The sequence below is a fragment of the Pongo abelii genome, chromosome 9 (assembly GCF_028885655.2).
Source record: "Pongo abelii isolate AG06213 chromosome 9, NHGRI_mPonAbe1-v2.0_pri, whole genome shotgun sequence".
NCBI classification, from domain to species: Eukaryota; Metazoa; Chordata; class Mammalia; order Primates; family Hominidae; genus Pongo; species Pongo abelii.
This window is the reverse complement of record NC_071994.2, coordinates 92,777,767-92,799,998: the sequence shown is the minus strand read 5'-3', so window position 1 is coordinate 92,799,998 and position 22,232 is coordinate 92,777,767. Positions and strand designations below refer to the sequence as shown.

General features: G+C 35.7%; 1 protein-coding gene and 1 pseudogene across 1 annotated transcript; both read right to left on the bottom strand.

Moving 5' to 3' along the window:
- Positions 1-3,046: 3,046 nt before the first annotated feature.
- Positions 3,047-11,547, bottom strand: LOC100455648 (tripartite motif-containing protein 51). Its single transcript, XM_009235660.3, has 7 exons — positions 11,468-11,547; positions 9,028-9,442; positions 8,649-8,744; positions 6,615-6,845; positions 5,879-5,901; positions 4,836-4,933; positions 3,047-3,746 (listed from the first exon to the last, which is right to left on the bottom strand). Exons 2-7 carry the CDS (start codon positions 9,436-9,438, stop codon positions 3,247-3,249), a joined length of 1,359 nt encoding a protein of 452 aa, XP_009233935.2. The 5' UTR covers positions 9,439-9,442; positions 11,468-11,547; the 3' UTR covers positions 3,047-3,246.
- A 2,059-nt stretch (positions 11,548-13,606) lies between these two features.
- LOC100455803 (tripartite motif-containing protein 49D-like) lies at positions 13,607-21,153 on the bottom strand (annotated as a pseudogene).
- Positions 21,154-22,232: the final 1,079 nt, after the last annotated feature.

Genomic DNA, 22,232 nt, shown 5'->3' with positions numbered 1-22,232 from the left:
ACATTTATTGTGGAATCATCATTTTTTATTAAAATATTTTATTTATATAAAAGACTATAATATAACACACAAGTATAGAGAAAAATAGTAATGAAATGAACATTTGTGAACCTACTAGCCATATTAAGAAAATAACATTTCCAATATCTTTGGGTTCCCCATGCACTAGTGACAGTTGTGCTTTTTCACTTTCTTGAATTTTGTGTTTATCTTTATTTCCTCTGTTATTCTGTATAACTTTATCACACATGGCTATATTATTTACATGTTTTGTGGTTTGGCTTTAGGTAGTTTTGAACTTTTTTAAATAAAATCATACCATGTATAGTTTTAGGGTACTTGATTTTTTTCCACTGGTCTTTAAGTGTTCAGATAGATAGATAGGTAAGTAGATAGATAGATAGATGGATAGCATTTATTCAAATGAAAGGAAGATTCAGGGTCCGTCAAGACAGAGAAAACATATAATAATGTGAATAGGGAAAGTTAATATAAAGAATGATTAATTATGACAGCATTTGAGCAAGGAAATATTGCCTAGTAGAATGTAAGGAGAAGTCTAAATAATACGTGATGAGCACATATAAGGAATTGCCGTTGTTTCCAGGGTGAAGTTGGAGTAGCCAATGAAGAGTCCCCTCACCCCTTGGCCTCACTGAATGTTAAGAAGTCGCTGTGCTGTTGCGCTTGAAAAACTTGCTTTAAATCCACACTTCAGAGCTCCCCGGAAACTTGGCTTCTGGGCCACTTGTAAAGCTGTTTACGAAGAAATGTCATGCCAGACAGGCTCCACTGCAAATTTGGCAAAGGGTAGTATCAGGAGAAGCTCGTGGCTGCTGAGTTCTCCTGGCCACCATGAACTTCATGAAGTGGGTGCTGCAGCAGCTGCCTGAACTACACAATCTGGGCATTGGTGTATCCCTGTATGCCCTCTGGGCCAGACACTGGAGGTGTCATTTCCAAAGCAGATTGGAAGCGCTTTTTTGGAATTTCTCTCCAATTCTTTCTCCTCACAAAGATTGACATCTTAACACGTGGCAAAGAGAAAAATATTTAAAGGGTCCAGATCTATTTATGTAAACAATCAAGAGTGAGTTTGTAGTGGAAAACCCAAAGTTGGATACATGGTGCATAATAAAATATATTTGTTCGTTTTCTGCAGTTGTACATTTGGAATGATTTTTGTATTTTGATTTTGTGAATCAAACACCACATGTTCTCACTCATAAGTGGGAGCTGGACAATGAGAACACATGTACACAAGGAGGGGAACATCACACACTGGGGCCTGTCGAGGGTAGGGGGCCAGGGGAGGGATATCACTGGGATAACTACCTAATGTAGATGACGGGTTGATGGGTGCATCAAACCACCATGGCACGTGTATACCTATGTAACAAACCTGAACATTCTGCACATGTACCCCAGAACTTAAAGTATAATAATAAAAAAAGTTTTATGTCTTAATGTTGATGTTAAATTATCATAAATTAAATTATATATATATGCATTTGAAAAATTAGGCAAAACATCAAATTCATTTATTTCAAACTTCTTATTTTATACGTTAAAGTATTTTTTTATATATATATATATATGTATATAAAATTCTCTTCTGCATGGAAAATGCTTATAGTTTCTCTCCTTGATTTCAATGCTTCCTGTATCTTATCCTGGTTAATTTTTAAGTTTCCTAACCATTACCTTCAAAACAGTATTCTATATTCTAACTTCTAGTATCAATTAATGGAATTCACAATTTATCTAAATAAAACACTGTAATATAACATTTGTGTGTTTCAATTCTTTTCTTAAACTTCTCTTTGAGATTCATTAATTTGTTGCATTTTGGTTTTATCTCTGCTTTGTAAAATTCTTTTGTACGATGAGATCACGATTTATTTAGCAATTCTACTGTTGATGAATATTTATTTTGTCTCCAATTTGGAGCTACTATAAAAATTGTTGCAATGATCAACAGTGTGTTTATCTTGAAATACACATAGGCAGTCTGTGGAATATATTTTAGAATCAGAATATCTAGCCCATAAGGAATGCTTGTAGTCAGTTTGCCAAAAACTATTTCAGTTTACATCCCTCCAGGCATGAATAACTTTCATTGATTCTTTATCTTTCACAACACACAATATTATGTGTCTTTAAATTTTGCTAATTTTTATGGAGGCCTGTAGTTCAACTTATGGATTAATTTTTATTATTCTGAGGACTAATAAAAGTAATTGCTTTTTCATATTTGCCCAGATATTTATGCCTCCAATTTTATGAAGTGCTTGTTCAAATATTTTCCCAATTTTATATTGGGTTCATTTTCTTTTATTTATTACATTCATTAATCAGATGTATTGTATTTTATTGCATATATGTTGGGATAAATATTTTTCTCCACTCTTGGTTTGGATTTGGATTCTCGGATGGTATATTTTGAAACACAGAAGTCATCATTTTTGATATAAACTAACTAAATTTTTCTTCTTAATTCTTACTTTTTTGTCCTGGTTAGGAAATCTTTCTGTGTGAGAATATTTTATTGTGTTCCCTTCACCTTCAGAACATGAATCCATGTGGAAATGCACTGTGTATGGTTTGAGGTAAGGGTCAGTATTCAGTTATGTCCATTTGAATATTTAATTGATCCAGCATTGTCCTGATCCCCTTGTAAATTTCACTGTAGAACAGCACTCTAATAATGCACGAGCATTTGTATATAAGATGAGATTTACAAAGATAAGCACAGCATAGGAGGTCAAATAAGATTACCTGAAAGTATAGGTTCATAAATAAAACACATGGATAAGTACAATATTGTTAGATGAAGAGAAAGAAAATATTTCCAGGTTACCACTGAGTCTTTTTACTCCAAGTTTTTTCATGAAGCCCAAGATCTCTACTTTCTTCCATTGATTCTGACTTCATTTAGACAACTCTGTCATCTATTATTTCACTTTGTGACATTCCGAAATAACTAAAAACCAGAGAATATATTCTATGCCATACATCATGGGTAATGATTTTCCAAAAATGATTTAAAAAGGAAACAATACACATGGTTTTAGTGTTTTCACCATATTTAATAGAAACACTATAAATGAGTTTTGATGACATTAGAATGCAACTAAAGACATTAAGTATAACTTATTTGTCCTGTTTGATGAGGTGCAAAAAAGAGGGCTTTCTGGGATAAGCAGGTTCCCAGAGCATATAGACACATTTCTGACTTTTCTCTCGTCAGAAGTGACTACAGCAAAAGATAGGCCTAAGAGGAGGTGAGAAGGAGCAATTAGGGATGGTGTATATCAGGGAACTTTGATCAACATCAACAAAGCTCATGGTTCTACCTTCACAATCCAGGAATAATCCTACTGTGCTGGTAGGTCTTGGAACATATTGTACCACAAGTGGGGAGGTGGTAAAGAGACTGCAGTGAGTGTCCTCCTTAACACATCCAAGAAGAAAGAGTCCCTCCTCTCCATCTATCTTGTCATTCTGTCTCTTCTCTTTCCAATAATTGTTACAGACACCAAAAGCCCAATTCCAAGAGTCCCCCACGCGAACCTCCCAATAATATTTGCCAGACGTGAAAGCCTGAGCTCCCCATACAAGAAAACATTCAGATTTTGCAGTGATATGGGGATCATCTTGAGGGTCACATCCAACATTCATGCTTCTCAAATCTCCATACAGGAAGATATGACTATTGGCTCTTTCAGGCTGCAGAGTAAAATCAACTGCAAAAATAATTTTTAAAAAATATAGATACATGTAGTTAATAGAAATTAGAATTCTTGAGGGAAAAGTTGTTCTACGAAGAATTTACTTTACCGAGAAATGTGAAGTTACAAGGACAGGAGAATTGTGACTACAACATTTAATAAAGTATAAGGATGATTAATATTCTCTATACGAAGAACAAAACCCTAAAAAAAGACATTGAAAATTTATTGAAAACTTAAAAATTAGAGAGTCAAATATAAGACCAGCCTGTTTTAATCCAGTCTCCAATGTAAGAGTGAAATATTTTATGCCCTGAATGCCCTTTAGCTATCAAGGTGATTATTATTAAAATATTTCTTGTTCTTAAATACTAGTGATATAATTTGGCAAGAATGGGAAGATTTTAGCTTACTCAAGCACTGCTCTAGATAACTGGATAAAAGTCCGTAAGTTCAAATTATAAGTGGTAACTTAAGGCAGATTTTTGCAAAATCTTTTACCAGTCACTCTGCAGACATCCCTGCTAGCTCTAGACTGAAACCGAATTTTAGATTTTACATGTAGCTCTTCATGTTGTAACTAAACTGAAATTATCATTTCTAATTTTACTTCCTGTTTACATAATAATTTCTTTTTACATGTTCAGTCAAAATTTTACATTATATTAATAATATATATTTATTGTAAGAAAATACAAATACTCCAACAAACCGCAGTGAACTCTATTCCCCAACGAAATGTGTTTAACAATTCAAATGAAATACAGTAAAGAAATGTAAAATTTTTATGTAACCTTGGATTATTAAGCTTCCTTCTGAGCATTGTTCCATTTATTCAATTTTTTATTTCTTATGTCATTCCATTTACCCAATATATAACTCTAAACATGTGAGCCCAGAACATATTTGTTTTTCACTATGTTTTACTCTTCATGTTATAAATTGGACTATAAATAGAAACACAGATATAAAAGGGTTGCATAGTCATATGGTTCACTTCCTGCTGAAATGAAATAAAGATTTGATGAAGGGTCAAATATTACCCCCATGATTCTAACAAGAAGTAATACACTGTGGGAATTCTGCCAATGGGCTGACACTTACCTCTGAATCCATTGAGCCTGTCCAGCAGTCCAGTGATGGGCCCTGCACTGAGCTCTGGATTCGCAGGCTCAGACACTTGCAGCAGCAGGGACTCATACCTGCAAGGAGAAAGATACAGTTACCACATCTACAGCCAAAAACATACATAAAAATCACCACTTTTATTTAAAAGACATTTCATGAGAATCCCTTTAACCCACACATTTGCTAATTCCAAAATTATCATTTTCTTTTTCAAATTCATTCTTATTCACAGTTCCTGATTTTCAAGCATGATGGAAAAGTCTATCTGAGTGAGAATTCATTTGGATCTTTCTTCGTATTGCTCCAAATTAGTAAGGATCATTAGTCTTAAGACTAGGATAATATTCAAAAATGAAATTCTGGGTTCCAGACCTCACCAGAAATTCCTGAAACCACTGTCTGGAAAAGTGGGGTTATTTTTAAGTCTGCTGCATCTGTTGCTTCTTTCTCAAGGCCAGGGTGTTTAAACTTCCACCAGGCAGGGAGATCTGCCTTTTATAGTTGAGGTTCTCTGGAGGCCTATACGGTTCAAACATTCCAAATAGTTTGTTTCATCCATTTTTCAGAATGATATATTTAAATATAAACTAGAAATCATCAACACTTTTCACTGCTAAAATACTTTCCCCTTTTCTCTCTGGCTTCCCCTGGTTGACTTTGTAGCCATGTAGTAAATGTAATATTTTCTCTTTCAAATATGAAGGCTTTTGAGCAATAAAAAGGAAATTAGGAATAGAGATGCTCACTTCCTTTATTTTTCTTTCATTTATTTATTTTTTGTTTTCTTTCTTATTTATTTACTTATTTATTTTTGGTTTTGCAGAACTTTCATTGAACTGCTTAATAAAATCACTGAGTATGGCACCAAAATAGATGACTACATGGGGTGGGGGATGGAGAAAGTACAACCAGCACAAGGCAGTATCACTATGTGAATCAATTATACCTTCAATATCAAAGTTCCTGCTTGATATTTGTGGAAACTGAAAGCATCTTCTAAAATCTTGGTATGTACTCACCTGTGTAATATGTTTCCAAAAGCCTGTAAAAAAAATATATAAAGGCTTAGTGCTTTCCACAAGATGCATCTTCCACTAAGTTCAGTGTGAGATTTTGAGGCAGTTTCTGAAGATATTATTTTCCTACAGTGTTCCCTCCTGGAAAGCATTTTCTGTTTATTTTGTCATGAAAATCCCAGTCTATCATATGTCATGGATTAATGTCCTGATAAAGTCTAAGTCTTGAAGACATTCTCTTTACAAGTGAAGGGAGAAGAGGCCCACAGTGTCTATGCTCTGCAGTAACCATAAAGAAGCTACTGAGTCATCTTCCCTAAGCCCTGTTACCAAAATGAATAGACCCCAAAATAATACTCGTGTGATCCTAGATTCCCAAACTTCTCCATCATGCCATGTCTCCAAATTAGCCTAAATGCCAATGAATCACTTCTCATTTTATCCACTTTCAAAAATCCTAAATAAATCACCGACTTTTGATGGGAAATATTTCTTGGAGCTGTCTGTTACCTTGGCCATTCTACAAAATTTTGTTGCTGGTGGATAAAGTAGGAGGGACCTTAGGTCTAGTAGAATCACTAGGAGAGGCTATACCCTCCCAACCAAGTAGCATTAGTTATTGAATCGTGTTTTTGGAAACAAATCGTGGAAGGGAATGGGGAGACAGATTTCAGGAGAGAGGAAAAACACCCATGCATGTGAATGTTCAACATCATGATACCCCGTGGTCAGTCTGTACCTGGAGTAGCTCCACATCTGCTTTATGGCACATTTGCTTCAGATCCTCATACATTCCTCTTAAAAGCTCCCTCAAATGTTCCATTCTGGCTTTGCTTTCATTGAGTTGCTGAAAAATGTCCTCGCCCTCCTTTCGCAGCCTCTGCAAATGTTGTTGCTCTTCTTCATGGAGAAATGCAGGCATCTTCTGATATTCAGCTCTGATTGCTTCTATCCTTAAACTCACATAATGCTGCAGTGACAATTAGTCAAAATAGAAATGTTTTATTCATCTTTTGAATTTCACTGATTTCTCTTAGCATTCTGAACACCCAATATTTTAATCCTCAATCTTGTCAATTCTCAGATACAAAATTTTATTCCTTTCCTTTTTTTTCTGTACTAATATCAACATAGTTGTTTCTACCCAGTTACATTTGCTTGATTAATGATAAAATGTTTTCTAAGATAGTTATATAAAAATGGATTTCTCTCTTCCACACCATGTTTATAGAAAGAAAACACAGTTCTTGCTTAAGAATCAAACTATCGAGTTATATTGACTAGGTAAGAAACCATTATTTCTATTTTGGAGAATTGGAGCAAGTTATGTAAAACCATTATATGAGAAATGATGACATGACCACAGACTAGCATTGTCAACTCAATGCATTTCACCCAGCATAACGTATTCTAATAAGGTTTCATTTATTCTCTTCCAAACTCACTGTAATCAGCAACATGGACTTCTTTGTGGTTCCTCAAACCCCCAAATAAATGCAAATTAAATATTACTACACATGCTGTTTTCTATGCCTAGAATTATTTTCATATATATATATACACACATATTTCTCATATATGTACTCATATACATATTTCTCAAATATAGGTATATATGGATATATGAGGAATATATATGTGTATCTGTGTGTGTGTATATATATATTCCTCATGTATATCCATATATATATACCAACACCCAGATACACATATATATTTATATATTTATGAGGAAGAGGAAGGCAAACAGGAGGATATATATATATTTCCTCCTGATCAAGATTTTGTTTCAGTGTGAATTTTTCCATGAGCCTTTTTTTTGACCACCCTATTTAAAACTCAAACCCTCATCTCCAGTCCCTGGCCTCTGTTCTCCTTTTCTACTTTCCTGCTTGATTATTCTCCAAGGACACTACTACACTCTAACACATCATGTACTTCACATATCTGCATGGTGATCATTTGCTTTTCTCATTTCCATTGCAAGATTTGTGTGTTCTTTCTCCTTTTTTCCTTAATTTTCTAAGTTGATATTTGACATAGACTAGCTACTCATAAAATATCTTTCAATGAATTAATATTAGAATAAATTAATGAATTAATATTAGATATCATACCCTCAATATAAACATCCACAAAGAGAAAATCATTTCTAGAATTCTTCTCAAGTCCTTAGAGTTCTCCTTATATTAAATACTAGTTCCCATATTTCTCACATATTTATGTCTTCATCAAGACACAAGTCTACATTTCTCACCACTTTTCCCATTATGTATTATGACTTATTCAATATTAATTAGTTCTGATACTTAATTTCATGCTTTCCCTAAGTTTGTGCTCTTGCTCCTTCTGCCTGAAATTTAGCTCACATTTCAATATGCTTGCCCACCAGGATTCAAATTCATACTGACTCAGCCTTAGAAGGGTCACCTGAAATTTCCATGACTGACAAATAACTCTTGTGTCCAGAATTTATCCGGGCAGCCCATTGGGAACTGTGAAATGGCCCAGTTTCTTGTATTTGTTGGGGTATTGCTATAGATTTGTATGGAAACAGATGAGCATGCTTGGGTAACATCTGTGGTCTGATTAGAAATCCTTCCAAAGAGTCACACTAACATATATAAAAAATTAGGGTGTTTTTTTCTCAAGTGTTTTTTCCTTGTTTATTGAATTCCAGAAACATTATGGGTTGAAATCAAGTTCCTATTTTAAAAGTCACCCATTTGTTCACTATAAGTTCCTGGAGAAGGTAGAGTAATATGGTACTAACCTTCCAGCATCTGGTTCTGGTGGTTTCCATGTTCAGGTTTCTGTGATTTTCACAAGATTTTTCCCATAAAGACTGCATTTTTTTTAGGAGCTCCTCCTGCAAAAGAGCCATTAATTGAAGCATAAGTGAAGACAATAAAGTATCATTCACACTCTGATATACGAAGGACCCAAAATGAGAGAAGAATTAGCCCACAGAAAATAGAGTTTGCTTTGTTTCTCCTCATGTTTGTCAAATTTGAGAGGTGTGAAGTCAAGGAACCTCATAACAGACATGCTTAAAGGGACACAGAGATGGCATCATCCAATCTCCAAGGAAATAGACTTACAAGAATTTCATGTGTCCTGTATAGCAATAGATCTTCAGAGGCATCACTTACCCGATGTTCCTCAGCAGCCCACTCAATGGGACAGTGTCTGTGATTCCGGTGCTCCTGAGAGTTGGAGCACAGCAGACAGAGCAGGCTCTTGTCCACTTCACAGAACATCTTATTTGTCTCTCTGTGCATCCCACATATTTGCTCCTCAGAGCTAAGGAATTGCCGGAGGCTGGCTTTTCTGGCAATGGAAGCCATGTTCTTTAAACAGATGTTAGTTTTGAGGTTTCTCTGTCGTGTTGTCTTCTTGCATGTAGAGCACTGAGCAAGAACTGCCATGTCTTGCCAGTTGAGGTAGAAACAGGGCCGGCAAAAGCTGTGCCCACAGTCTATGGTGACTGGGTCTATGAAGTAGTTCATGCAGATGGGACAGGTGAGTTCCCTCTGGAAGACTTGCAAGATTCCAGAATTCATGTTTCTGAAGAAGAAAGAGCAGCATGTCATTTTGGGGTCTGGGTTGGTGAAAACCTGTGAACATGTGGTGATATGTGATAGCTATATTTTCTTCTTGACAGTGCTCATTAAAGTGGAACAAACTATTTCCTCTGTAACAAAAATGAAAAATTCATACACAAAGAGAGACTTTGGGCTTTATAGCAGACACTACTGACTAGATGACTCACAACCTCTTCTACTCCTAGTTCCTGCCCATAACATAATGCAAATCTGTTCAAAAACCTATTCCCTGGATGTCGATATGAAACTCGGGTTTTAATCTTAAGTGGTCTAGAATAAAACATGGTTGTCCCTATTTCTCTTTCAAATAACTACTGAATGACTATGGGAGAGGAGTAGAAAATCTACATTGGGTAACAAAACATGAGAAGATGGTCAGAGGGCGCTATGACATATTTTTAGAGAGAGGGACCCAGAGGCTGGCTCTTTAATACAAAAACAACCCCAAAACAAACCAACTGACCAGATAAACAAAAAGACAGCAATTAAACCAGTCTAGGATCACTAGGAGATAAAATAAATAGTGAAAAATATTGGGTTTATTTTTCTTATGGCTTAAATTAACTTCTTCTTTGGGCTCCTCAAATTATGAACTGCCATATAGTCAGTTTTTTAAAAACTGAAATATATAATTATATTAATATGGTATTATGGTTAATTTTAGGTGTTGACTTGACTGGATTAAATAATACATGGAGAATTGGTAAAGCATTATTTCTGGGTGAGTCTGTGAAGGTGTTTCCAGAGAGACATGTAAGTTGGTGAGCTGAGTGGGGAACAGCAGCCCTCAATGTGGGTGGACACTATCCAATCAGGTGGTAGGTCAGACTGAAGATAAAGGGCAGAGAGAAGGCAGTTTCCTCTCTCTCTCCTGAAGCTGATTCTAACTCAGCCAGGATATTGATATCTCCAGGACAGTAGCTTAACGGCAGCCTATGTTCAACTTCTCAGACTCCATAATCAAGGGAACAAATTCCCCTAGTGGACTTCCTCTCCCGTACAGTGTCACGTGTAGAGTGAGGACAGATATATGATCTGAGGGACACATTAGACAGTTTCGTTATTGTTTGAACATCATAGGGTATACTTACACAAACCTAGATGGTCTAGCCTACTACACACCTATGGTATACAGTATAGCATATTGTTCCTAGGCTACATGCCTGTATGGTATATGATAGGCAATTGTACCACAATTCTAAGTATTTTTGTATATATATATATATATATAGTTATGTACATATCCTATGGTTCTTTCTCTCTGGAGAACCCTGACCAATAAAAACTGTAATCTTTGCTTTGGCAGTTTGAAGTCCTTTACCTTACTCTCTTTTACTAAACACGGCTGAATTTAAGCACCAAAAGTGAAAACTTAAGAATTGCAAGTATTTTTCAGAGGTCATCTGAGCCATTTCAAGGAATTTTTCATAGTTTCATCTGAGGTAAGCCTCAATTAAAATGACAACTAGTATCAAGTATCAAATCATTCCTTATACAGTTATCTGCTAAACAATTGTGTTTTGATTTCTAAGCTAGGGTATTTTGGAGAGCATTCTTATTTCCTTTAGTATCACCATTTTTAATTCATTATTGCCTCAGTAACTTAAAATCATGTCCAAGAACTTAAGGTTATGAAAGCACAACATTTACAGTATTCAATAATTATCCTTTTTTACTTAATTAAGTGTACCAATATTAGTACATGCAGTACATATATATGTTTTAATGTGAATTCCATATATTCATGATGCATACAAATCTATTGCAACAAACACTAGATATCTAAAATTTTTCAAAAATATATTAAACACTTTTGGAACACACAAAATGACAACAATTAATAACCTCATGTCATAAAATGAATAGCAATAATATGAGTTACAAATAAGATCATTAAGTAAGTTTAGACAGTTAGATATTTTTATCACTGTAATTCACTATTTTAAAGGAAGAGAGAAATAATTTTCTCCATATAAGTTACACTCACCCCAAGGTTCTATGAATGTTTCCTGCAGTAATTCTTCCAAGAAAAAATTCTTTTAAGTACTCCCCAAGATCAGGAGCTCAGAGTTGCTGCAGAGTTGACTTTCAGAGGTCACCTGAATGCAGTTAACTCTAAGTGCTGTCCTCCTCTGGAGAAATATGAGCTTGTCTCTTCTACATCCTTTTATGTGAATCTTTGAAGACCACACCCACCTCTTTAGTGATATTTAGGGTATTAAGAAAGGTGGAGACAGAGACGATTAGGTTTATGCAATATTTAGTACACACCTTTTCATCACTGATTAAATTAGCATCACACTATCATTGTAAAAACCACTGCCTGAATGAGGCATATCAATCATCAATCTTATCAGAGTAAACATATGCTAGAAATTAACTAAAATTGATTAATACTGCTTCTTGACTTTCTTCCAAGGCACAAGCATTCTTCTAAGTGCACATTTATTTATTTATTTATACCAAAGAAAGTTTCCCCCTCTGGAGTGCAGTGGTACAATCTTAGCTTACCACAGCCTTGAATTCCAGGGCTCAAGTAATCCTCCCACTTCAGCTTTCAAAGTAAAAAAGACTAGAGGTTTATGCCATTGCGCCAGCTAATTTTTCATTTATTCATCAAAAATATTTTTAGAATTCTTAGGTGATTACATGTGTTACAGTGACCAGCTGGATTAGAATTAGATTGGGTTTAACAGGATGAAAGAATCCGGGAGAGGGGGCAGAGTGTAGGTTGTTAATTAGCACATGGATCAAAGGAGAGCACTGATGTATTTAGAAGCCACAACATTGACAGAATAAAAGCCAGAACTAACAATCCAATTGTAAATCTCTTTACTGTGGTATTTTCTGCCATTTCTGCTCCATAAGACACACTTTAACCACTTTGTCGTGTATCTGCAGTATTCTATTTTAGTCTAAATAGCATTTTCTCTCAAATGCATTCTGTTTCTCTCTCCTTCATCTTCCCTCCCTTCTTCCTTCCAGCTGTATTTTTTCACTAGAGAACGCTAGTAGAATGTTCTCCCAAATTTCAGATTTCAGATATGCATCTGTAAAATAACGTTATGGAGATACATTTGAGTTGCTACTGAATACTTGGTTGTTTTCATAAGTTCCCAGCATTACTACTGTCCTCCAAAAAACGGTTTCCCATTTCCACAGCTAATCTCATCATTGACTCTGCCATCCAAGTTTATTCTATGCCACTCTGGAAGAATCTGGAAAAATACTTAAAATACATTTTAAGTATTCATCATGCACATGTATTGTATTGTATTTTATATATGTTCGGGTGAATATCTTTCTCCACTAATTGTTTGCATTTCAATTCTTGTATCATGTTTTTTGAAACACAGAAGTCATCATTAATATAAACCAACTAATTTTTTAATTGTTAATTTTTGTCCTGGTTAAGACATCCTTATGAGAATATTGTATCATGTTCTCCTTACCTTCAGGACTTGAATCTATTTGGAAATGACTGTGTGTGTTTTGAGGTAGCAGTCAATATTTAGTTACTTTTTTAAACGAAATTCAATTAATTCAGCATTGTTCTGATCACCTTGTGTATTTCAATGTAGAAGAGCACACTAATAATGCAGGATTATTTATATATGTGGTGAGAATTCCAAAATGAAACCCAGCATGGAAGGTCAAATGATATTAACTCAAAGGATAGATTAGTAAAATGAAATGTGATGGATAAGTGCAATATAGTTAGATAAAGAGAAAGAAAAACAACATTTCCCAGTTATCATTAAGACTGCACTCCAAGCTTTTGCATGAAGCAAAAGATCCCGACTCTCTTTCATTGATTTTAACTCCATTCAGACATGTCTGTCATCTATTATTTCACTCAGTGGCAGTGAGAAATAAAGAAAAAAAAAATATATTCTATGCCATGATCATGAATAATGATTTTTCAAAAATTAATAAAGAACCAATACATATACTTTTAGTGTTTTTACCATTTTTAATAGTAACACAATAAATATTAATAACATTAGGGGGCAATTCAAATCATAAAATAGAACCTATCTGTCCTGTTTGATAAGGCACAAGGAAAAGGCTTCCTGGAATAAAGGGGTTCTCACAGCAGATGAACACATTTCTGATTTATCTCTGGTCAGAGGTGAATACAGCAAAAGATAGGCCTGAGAGGAGGTGAGAAGGAGCAATTAGGGATGGTGTATATAAGGCAGCTTTGATTAACATCAACGAAGCTCACAGTTCTAGCTTCACAATCCAGGAATAATCCTATGCAGCTGGTAGGTCTTGGGATATAATGCAGTGTAAGTGGGGAGGTGGTAAAGAGACTGCACTGAATGTCATTCTTGACACATCGAAGACTCTAGAGTCCCTCCTCTCCATATATACTGTCATTCTGATTCTTCCCTTTCCAATACTTATTACAGACACCAAAAGCCCAATTCCAAGAGTCCCCCACATGGACCTCCCAGTAATATTTGCCGGAGGTGAAAGTCTGAGCACCACATGCAAGAAAACTTGTAGTGTTGCAGTGATATGGGGCGCATTTTGACGGTCACATCCAATACACATGCTTCTCAAATCTCCACATCAAAAGACATGACTGTTGGCTCATCATGATGCGAAGTAATATCCACTGCAAAAATAAATAAATAAATATAAGACAAAGAAACAAAACATGCATGGACATGTGTCAATAAGCAAAAACTGTTCTATTAAGAAGTTAATTTACCAGGAAATGTAAAGTCACAAGGACAATTTTGCTTGTAACTTCTAATAAAGCATAGAGATGATTAATTTTATCTACAAGACAAACAAAACACTAACCACAAGTATTAAAAATGTTTTGAAAACTTACATATTCAGAGTCAAATGTAAGACCAATTTCTTTCAACCCAATTTTCAAAGCAAAATTTGCACATTATATGCCCTAAATACTATGTTGTTATCAAGATCATTATTTAGAAATGTTTCTTATTCTTAAAAACTAGTGCTATCATTTTGGAAAGAATGTGAAGATTTTCAGTTACTCCAGTACTGCTCTTGATGACTGGATAAAAATCCATAAGTCCATGTCATAAGTGACAATTTAAAGCAGATTTCTGCAAAATCTTTTACCAGTCTCTCTGTGGTCCTCCATGCTAGCTCGCGGTTATAGCTGGATTTTAAACTTAACCTGTAGCTTTTCATATTGCAGTTAAACTGAACTTCTTTTTGTTTGTAATTTTACTTGTATTCACAAAATGATTTCTTCTTTTTGTTTGTAATTTTACTTGTATTCACAAAATGATTTCTTCTTTTTATGTTTACCCATTAACTATTTTTTTTGGCAATACATGATACATATCCATTTAGAAAATTTAAAACCCCCAGCAATCCTCAGTAAACCATAATCCCCAAAAGAACAGTTCTTAGCTGTTCAAATGAATACACTAAGGAAATGTAAAATTTTGTTTTTAACATTAAATAACTCACCTTCATTCTGAGCATTGTTCCATTTGCTCCTTTTTTAAATTTGCTACACTACTCCTTTTTCCCATTACATTACTCAGTACATATGAGGTTATAATGTATTTGTTTTTCACTATCTTTCAAACTTAATGCTGTAAATCTGACTATACAGACACAGATACAAAAGGGTTGCATGATTATATTGTTCACTTATGTCTATGAAGTAGTAAAATATTTGATAAAGGGTGAAATATTACCTATGTGATCCTAACAATAATAATATTTAGATAGTGGGAGTGCTGCCTGTGGGTGGAGACTTACCTCAGAATTGGCTGATCCTGTCCCTCAGTCCAGTGACGGGCCCTGCCCTGAGCTCCAGATTCAGAGGCTGGGGCATGTGCAGCAGCACGGAGTCACTCCTGCAAGGAAAAACCTGCAGTTACAACATCTAAAGCCATAAAATAAATAAAAATCACTACTTGTATTTAAAAGATATTTCGTGAGAATCCTTTGAACCCACAAATTTGAAAATTCAAAAATTATTCCTTCCTTTTTGAAATTAAATTCTATTTACAGTTTCTGAATTTTAAAGCATAGTGGGAGAGTCTGAGTCAGAATTCAGTCTGATCTTTCTTATTTTTTGCCCCAAATGGGTAAGGTTCCTTAGCCTTATGGCCTTGAGAATATTTAGAAACGAAATTATGCGTTCCACTTCTTGGCAGACTCCCCTGACATCTTTGTCTGAAATAGCGGGGTTCTGGGGAGACTGCTGCATCTGCTGCTTCCTTTTCAAGATAAAGAATGTGAAACTTGTTCTAGGCAGCTAGACCTGCCTTCTAGAAACAAGCTTCCCTAGAGACTTATACAGTTCTAACACTCCACAGTTTTTTCAATCTATTTTTCAGAACTGTTAACTGATACGTATATAGGTATGAACAACAAATCATCAACTTTTTCACTGCTAAAATACTTCCCCCACTTCTCTCCTGCTTCCTCTGGTGACTTTCTCACCATCCTCAAAACAAAACTTCATCTTTCACCTGTGCAGGCTTTTAATCAATAAAACAAAATCAGGAATAAACTTTTTTTTTATTTCACTATTTATTTATTTATTTATTTATTTATTTATTTATTTATTTAGTGCTCTTGTCTTTTCTGGTGTGAGAGTGAAAGCAGATGCAAAAAAAAAAGGTAGTATCAATATCTTAATCATTTATGCCATGACTTTGGTACAGACTGCTTTGGTATTGGTGGAAACTGAAAGAATACATGCTAAAATCTAGGTAAACACTCACCTCTGTAATATGTCTCCAAAACCCTGTAAAAAAAAAAAAGAAGAAATATGTAGGCATTTCACAAGATGCATCTTTCACTAAGTTCTGTGTGAAATTTGGAGTCATTTTCTAAAGATATTATTTCCCTACCATCTGGAAAGCATTTTCTATTTCTTCTGTAATGAAAAACCCAGTTAGCCGTTTTGTCATTAATTAATGTCCTGGTAAAGTCTGAGTCTTGAAGACATTCTCTACAGAAGTGAATGGAGAAGAGGCCTAGAGAGTCTATGCTCTGCGGTAACTTCGAATAACCTACTCAATCATCTTTCCCAGAATCTATTACCCAAATGAGTGGACCTCAAAATAATATTAATGTGAGTCTAGATACCCAAAACTTCTGATCTTGCCATGTCCTCAAATTAACCTAAATGTAAATGAATCACTCACTATTTTACACATGTTTGACAACCCAAAATGTATTATCGACTTAGTTGGGAATAGTTATTGGGGCTGTTACCTCGACCATTCCACAAAGTTTTGTGGCTGGTGGATAAAGTAGGAGGGACCTCTGCCCTGGTAGAATCCCTTGGCGGGGCTATACTCTCCCAATAAAGTAGCATTAGTTATGCGAATATGTTTTTGGAAACACATCATGGAAATAAAGGTAGGGAGATGGATTTCAGCCATGAGGAATATACTTATACATGTGAATAGTCAAAAACCTGAAACCACATTGTGAGTTTGTACCTGAAGTAGCTCCACATCTGGTTTATGGCACATTTCCTTCAGCTCCTCATACATTCCTCTTAAAATCTCCCTCCTGTGAGCCATTTCGGCTTTACTTAAATGAAGTTGATGAAAAATATCTTTCCCCTTCTTTTTCAGCGTCTCCAAATTATGTTTTTCTTCTTCATGGTGAAATGCAGGCGTCTTCTCATACTCAGCTCTAATTGCTTCTAGCATTAGATTCACATAATCCTGCAGTGATAATGGGTTAGTCAAAAGAGAAATGTATTTATTCATCTCCTATTAAATCTCACTGATTCTTTTTGTCTCCCGAACATCCAATAATTTAAACCTCAGTCTTGCTAGTTCTTAGAATCCACAAAATTTTGTTCCTTTCCTTTCTTTCTGTATAAAAATCAACATAAATGTATCTGACCAATTATATTAAATTTATTTAAGATAACGTGTTTTCTAAGGCAGATGGAAATAAAAAAACACAATTTGAATTTCACTATTCCAGCCAATATTTATGGAAAAGTAAGAACAGTTCATGCTTAAGAGTTGGAGTATAGAGCTATAGTTACTAGAAAGGAAATAATTATTTCTATTTCTTTTTTTTGTCTTTTCTTTTTGTTATTATTATTATTATTATACTTTAGGCTCTATGGTACATGTGCGCAACATGCAGGTAAGTTACGTATGTATACAAGTGCCATGCTGGTGCGCTGCACCCACTAACTGGTCATCTAGCATTAGGTATATCTCTCAATGCTATCCCTCCCCCCTCCTCCCACCCCACAACAGTCCCCGAAGTGTGATGTTCCCCTTCCTGTGTCCATGTATCCTCATTGTTCAATTCCCACCTATGAGTGAGAATATGCGGTGTTTGGTTTTTTGTTCTTGCGATAGTTTGCTGAGAATGATGATTTCCAATTTCATCCATGTCCCTACAAAGGACACAAACTCATCATTTTTTATGGCTGCGTAGTATTCCATGGTGTATATGTGCCACATTTTCTTAATCCAGTCTATCATTGTTGGCCATTTGGGTTGGTTCCAAGTCTTTGCTATTGTGAATAATGCTGCAATAAACATACGTGTGCATGTGTCTTTATAGCAGCATGATTTATAGTCCTTTGGGTATATATCCAGTAATGGGATGGCTGGGTCAAATGGAATTTCTAGTTCTAGATCCCTGAGGAATCACCACACTGACTTCCACAAGGGTTGAACTAGTTTACAGTCCCACCAACAGTGTAAAAGTGTTCCTATTTCTCCACATCCTCTCCAGCACCTGTTGTTTCCTGACTTTTTAATGATTGCCATTCTAACTGGTGTGAGATGGTATCTCATTGTGGTTTTGATTTGCATTTCTCTGATGGCCAGTGATGGTGAGCATTTTTTCACTTCAAACTATACTACAAGGCTACAGTAACCAAAACAGCATGGTACTGGTACCAAAACAGAGATATAGATCAATGGAACAGAACAGAGCCATCAGAAATAATGCCACATATCTACAACTATCTGATCTTTGACAAACCTGACAAAAACAAGAAATGGGGAAAGGATTCCCTATTTAATAAATGGTGGTGGGAAAACTGGCTAGCCATATGTAGAAAGCTGAAACTGGATCCCTTCCTTACACCTTATACAAAAATCAATTCAAGATGGATTAAAGACTTAAATGTTAGACCTAAAACCATAAAAACCCTAGAAGAAAACCTAGGCATTACCATTCAGGACATAGGCATGGGCAAGGGCTTCATGTCTAAAACACCAAAAGCAATGGCAACAAAAGCCAAAATTGACAAATGGGATCTCATTAAACTAAAGAGATTCTGCACAGCAAAGGAAACTACCATCAGAGTGAACAGGCAACCTACAAAATGGGAGAAAATTTTTGCAACCTACTCATCTGACAAAGGGCTAATATCCAGACTCTACAATGAACTCCAACAAATTTACAAGGAAAAAACAAACAACCCCATCAAAAAGTGGGCAAAGGACATGAACAGACACTTCTCAAAAGAAGACTTTTATGCAGCCAAAAAACACATGAAAAAATTATTTCTATTTCTGAGATACGCAACAAGTTGCTTAAACTCACTATATGTGAAATGACCTTAGACTAGCACGTCCAGCTTAATGCGTTTCACCCAGCAAAACCTATCTTAATAAGGCTGCACTTATGATTTGGCCATCTTTGTCTCTCTGAATTCATTTCCTTCCATTCTTTTTCTAAGTTATCCCATTCTGAAACATAGACTTCTCTGTGGTTCCTTGGGCCTCCAAATATACACAAACTCAAAATTACTGCATATGCTGGTCTCTCCAACTAGAATATTACACACACACACACACACACACATACATATATACATATTCATGGTCCACATATATATATATATATATACATACACACATTCGTGTTCCCTCTCCTCTTCAAAATTTCGGTAAAATTGAATTTTTCAGTGCGGCTTTTTTCTAACCACATTATTTAAAAATCAGACACTAATCTCCAGTTTCTGGCCTCTATTGTCCTTTTCTACTTCCCTGCTTGATTATTCTCCAAAAAAGAACCTACCACACCCAAACACATTGTGTATTGCACGTATTTGCATGTTGACCATTTTTCCTCTCTCATTTGGATTATACGATTTGTTAGGGCAAAGATGCATTCTTTCTTCTATACTAGCAAATTTTCTAATTTAATATTCAAGACTAGGTTCTTATGAAATACTTTTCAAAACACTAATATTAGCTATCATACCCTCAAAGTATACATCCACAAAAAGAAAATCATTTTTAATATTTCTCTGAAGTCCTTAGAGTTCTCCTTATATTTAGATACTAGTTCCCATATTTCGAGCATGTTTACCTGTCTCCCTCAAGACACAAATCCATATTTCTCACCAATTTTCTCATCATATGTTATGTATTATTCAGTATTAATTAGTTGAGATTCTTAATGTCATGGTTGCTCTAGATTTCCCCTGTCACTCTTTCTGCCTCAAGTTTTCCATACAATTCCAAATACTACTTGTCCACCAGCATTCAGATGAATGCTGACCCAGGCTCAGAAGGTTCACTTGAGCTTTCCACGACTGCCAGATGAATCTTGTGCCCAGCATTTATCCAGCCAGCACATATAGAATGCTGTGAGATGGCCCAGTTTCTTGTATCTGTTGGTGTATAGGTACAGGTTTGTATGAAAACAAGCCAGCATGCTTTGGGTGACTTCAGTAGTTTTCTTAGAAATCGTATCTAAAAGTCATATTATTCTACATAAGAAATGAGGTCACTTTTTCTCAATGTTTTCTTTTTTTTTATTGACTCCCAGAAACATTAGAGTTTGATAACAAGTTCCTATTTTAAGAGACACCCATTTTCCCACCATAAGTTCCTGGAGAATGTAGAAGTAGAGTAGTACAGGACTAACCTTCCAGTGGCTGATTCTGGTGGTTTCCATGTTAAGGTTTCTCTGATTTTCACAAGCTTTTTCCCATAAAGACTGCATTTTCTTTAAAAGCTTCTCCTGCAAACGAGCCATAAATGGAAGCACCAGTGAAAACAACAAAGTAATATGCAGACCGTTTCATAGGTTGGGGGCCCAGAATGAGAGACATATAAATCCCTAGGAAATGGCATTTCTTCTATTTCCCTTCTTCTTCCTCAAATCTCAGAGGTTTGAAGCTAAGAAAGCCCAAAAGTGAGCTGCTTAAAGGGACTCAGGTTTGGCTTTACCCAATCTCCAAGAAAATAGACCCACAGGAATTTCATCTGTCCTTTATAGAAATAGATCTCCAGAGGCATCACTTACCCGGTGTTCCTCAGCAGCCCACTCAACGGGACGGTGTCTGTGATACCGGTGCTCCTGAGAGCTGGAGCACAGCAAACAGAGCAGGCTCTTGTCCACTTCACAGAACATCTTCTTTGTCTTCTTGTGAGTGCCACACATTTGCTCCTCAGAGCTCAGGAATAGCCAGAGACTGGCTTTTCTGGCAAGGGAAGCCATCTTCTTCAATCGAATGTTAGTTTTGAGGTTTCTCTGCCATGTTGTCTTCATGCATTCAAAGCACTGAGTAAGAACTGGGATGTCTTGCCAGTTGAAGTAGAAACAGGGCCTGCAAAAGCTGTGCCCACAGTCTATGGTGACCGGGTCTACGAAGTAGTTCATGCAGATGGGGCAGGTGAGTTCCCTCTGGAAGTCTTGCAAGATTCCAGAATTCATGTTTCTGAGGAAGAAAGAGCAACATGTCATTTTGGGGTCTGGGTTGATGAAAAGCTTCTGAACATATGGAGATACCTGGTAGCCCTATTTTCTTCTCTTGACAGTATTCATTAAAGCACAGCACACTATTTATTCTGTAACAAAAATAAAAATCTCACACAGAGTCTTTCAGCTTTATAGTAGATGTTACTGACTAGATGACTCACAACCGTTTATACTCTTTATTTCCTGTATGTAACATAATACCAATCTGTTCAATTTCCCGTTTTCTGAATGTTGATCTGGAAATTGGGTTTGATTCTAAGTGACCTAGAATAAATTGTAGTTGCTCCTATTCTTCTTTCAGGTAACTGCTGAGTATGAAAGACTGGGAAAAACTACCTTGGCCAAGGAAATATGAGAAGATGGCTAGAGGGTTCTATGACATATTTTGAAAGACACAACAGTGGGGCAGCAAACCACCATGGCACATGTTTACCTATGTAACAAGCCTGCACGTCCTGCACATTTATCTTAGGAGTTAAAATAATATAAAATTAAAGTAAAATAAAAAACCAAACCAAAACAAAATAGAAAAACCAATCAACCAACCAAATAAACAAAAAAACAGCAATTAAACCAATTTTGATTTAATAGAAGAGAAAAACATAATTAAAGATATTGGGCCTTTTTATTTTCTCATGTATTAAATTAACTTCTCCTAGGAATACCCAAACTCTGAACTAACATATAGTAGGATTTTTGTTAAACTCAGAGAGGTGTAATTACATTTCTATGGTGTGATGTTGAATTTTAGATAGCAGTCTGACTGGATTAACCAATATCTAGGGAACTGGTGCAGCATTTTTTCTAGGTGAGTCTGTGAAGGTGTTTCTAGAGGAGAGAGACATGTGAGTTGCTGAGCTGAGTGGGACCATCATCCCTCAATGTGAGTGGGCACCATTCAATCATCTGGTAGCGCAGATAAAAGGAAGAAGCCAGAGAAAAGGCAATTTCCACTTTCTCTCTCCTGAAGCTGGTTCTGAGGCTTTCAGCCTTGAGCTCAGTCAAGATACCGGTATCCTCAGGACATCAGCTTA

Coding starts and splice junctions, on each gene's coding strand:
- LOC100455648 (XM_009235660.3), bottom strand. CDS start 9,438: ATGAATTCTGGAATCTTGCAAGTCTTCCAGAGGGAACTCACCTGTCCC. Junction 8,745..9,027: donor GGGCTGCTGAGGAACATCGG/GTAAGTGATGCC, acceptor GCTCTTTTGCAG/GAGGAGCTCCTAAAAAAAAT. Junction 4,934..5,878: donor TTTGGAAACATATTACACAG/GTGAGTACATAC, acceptor TTCTCCTTGCAG/GTATGAGTCCCTGCTGCTGC.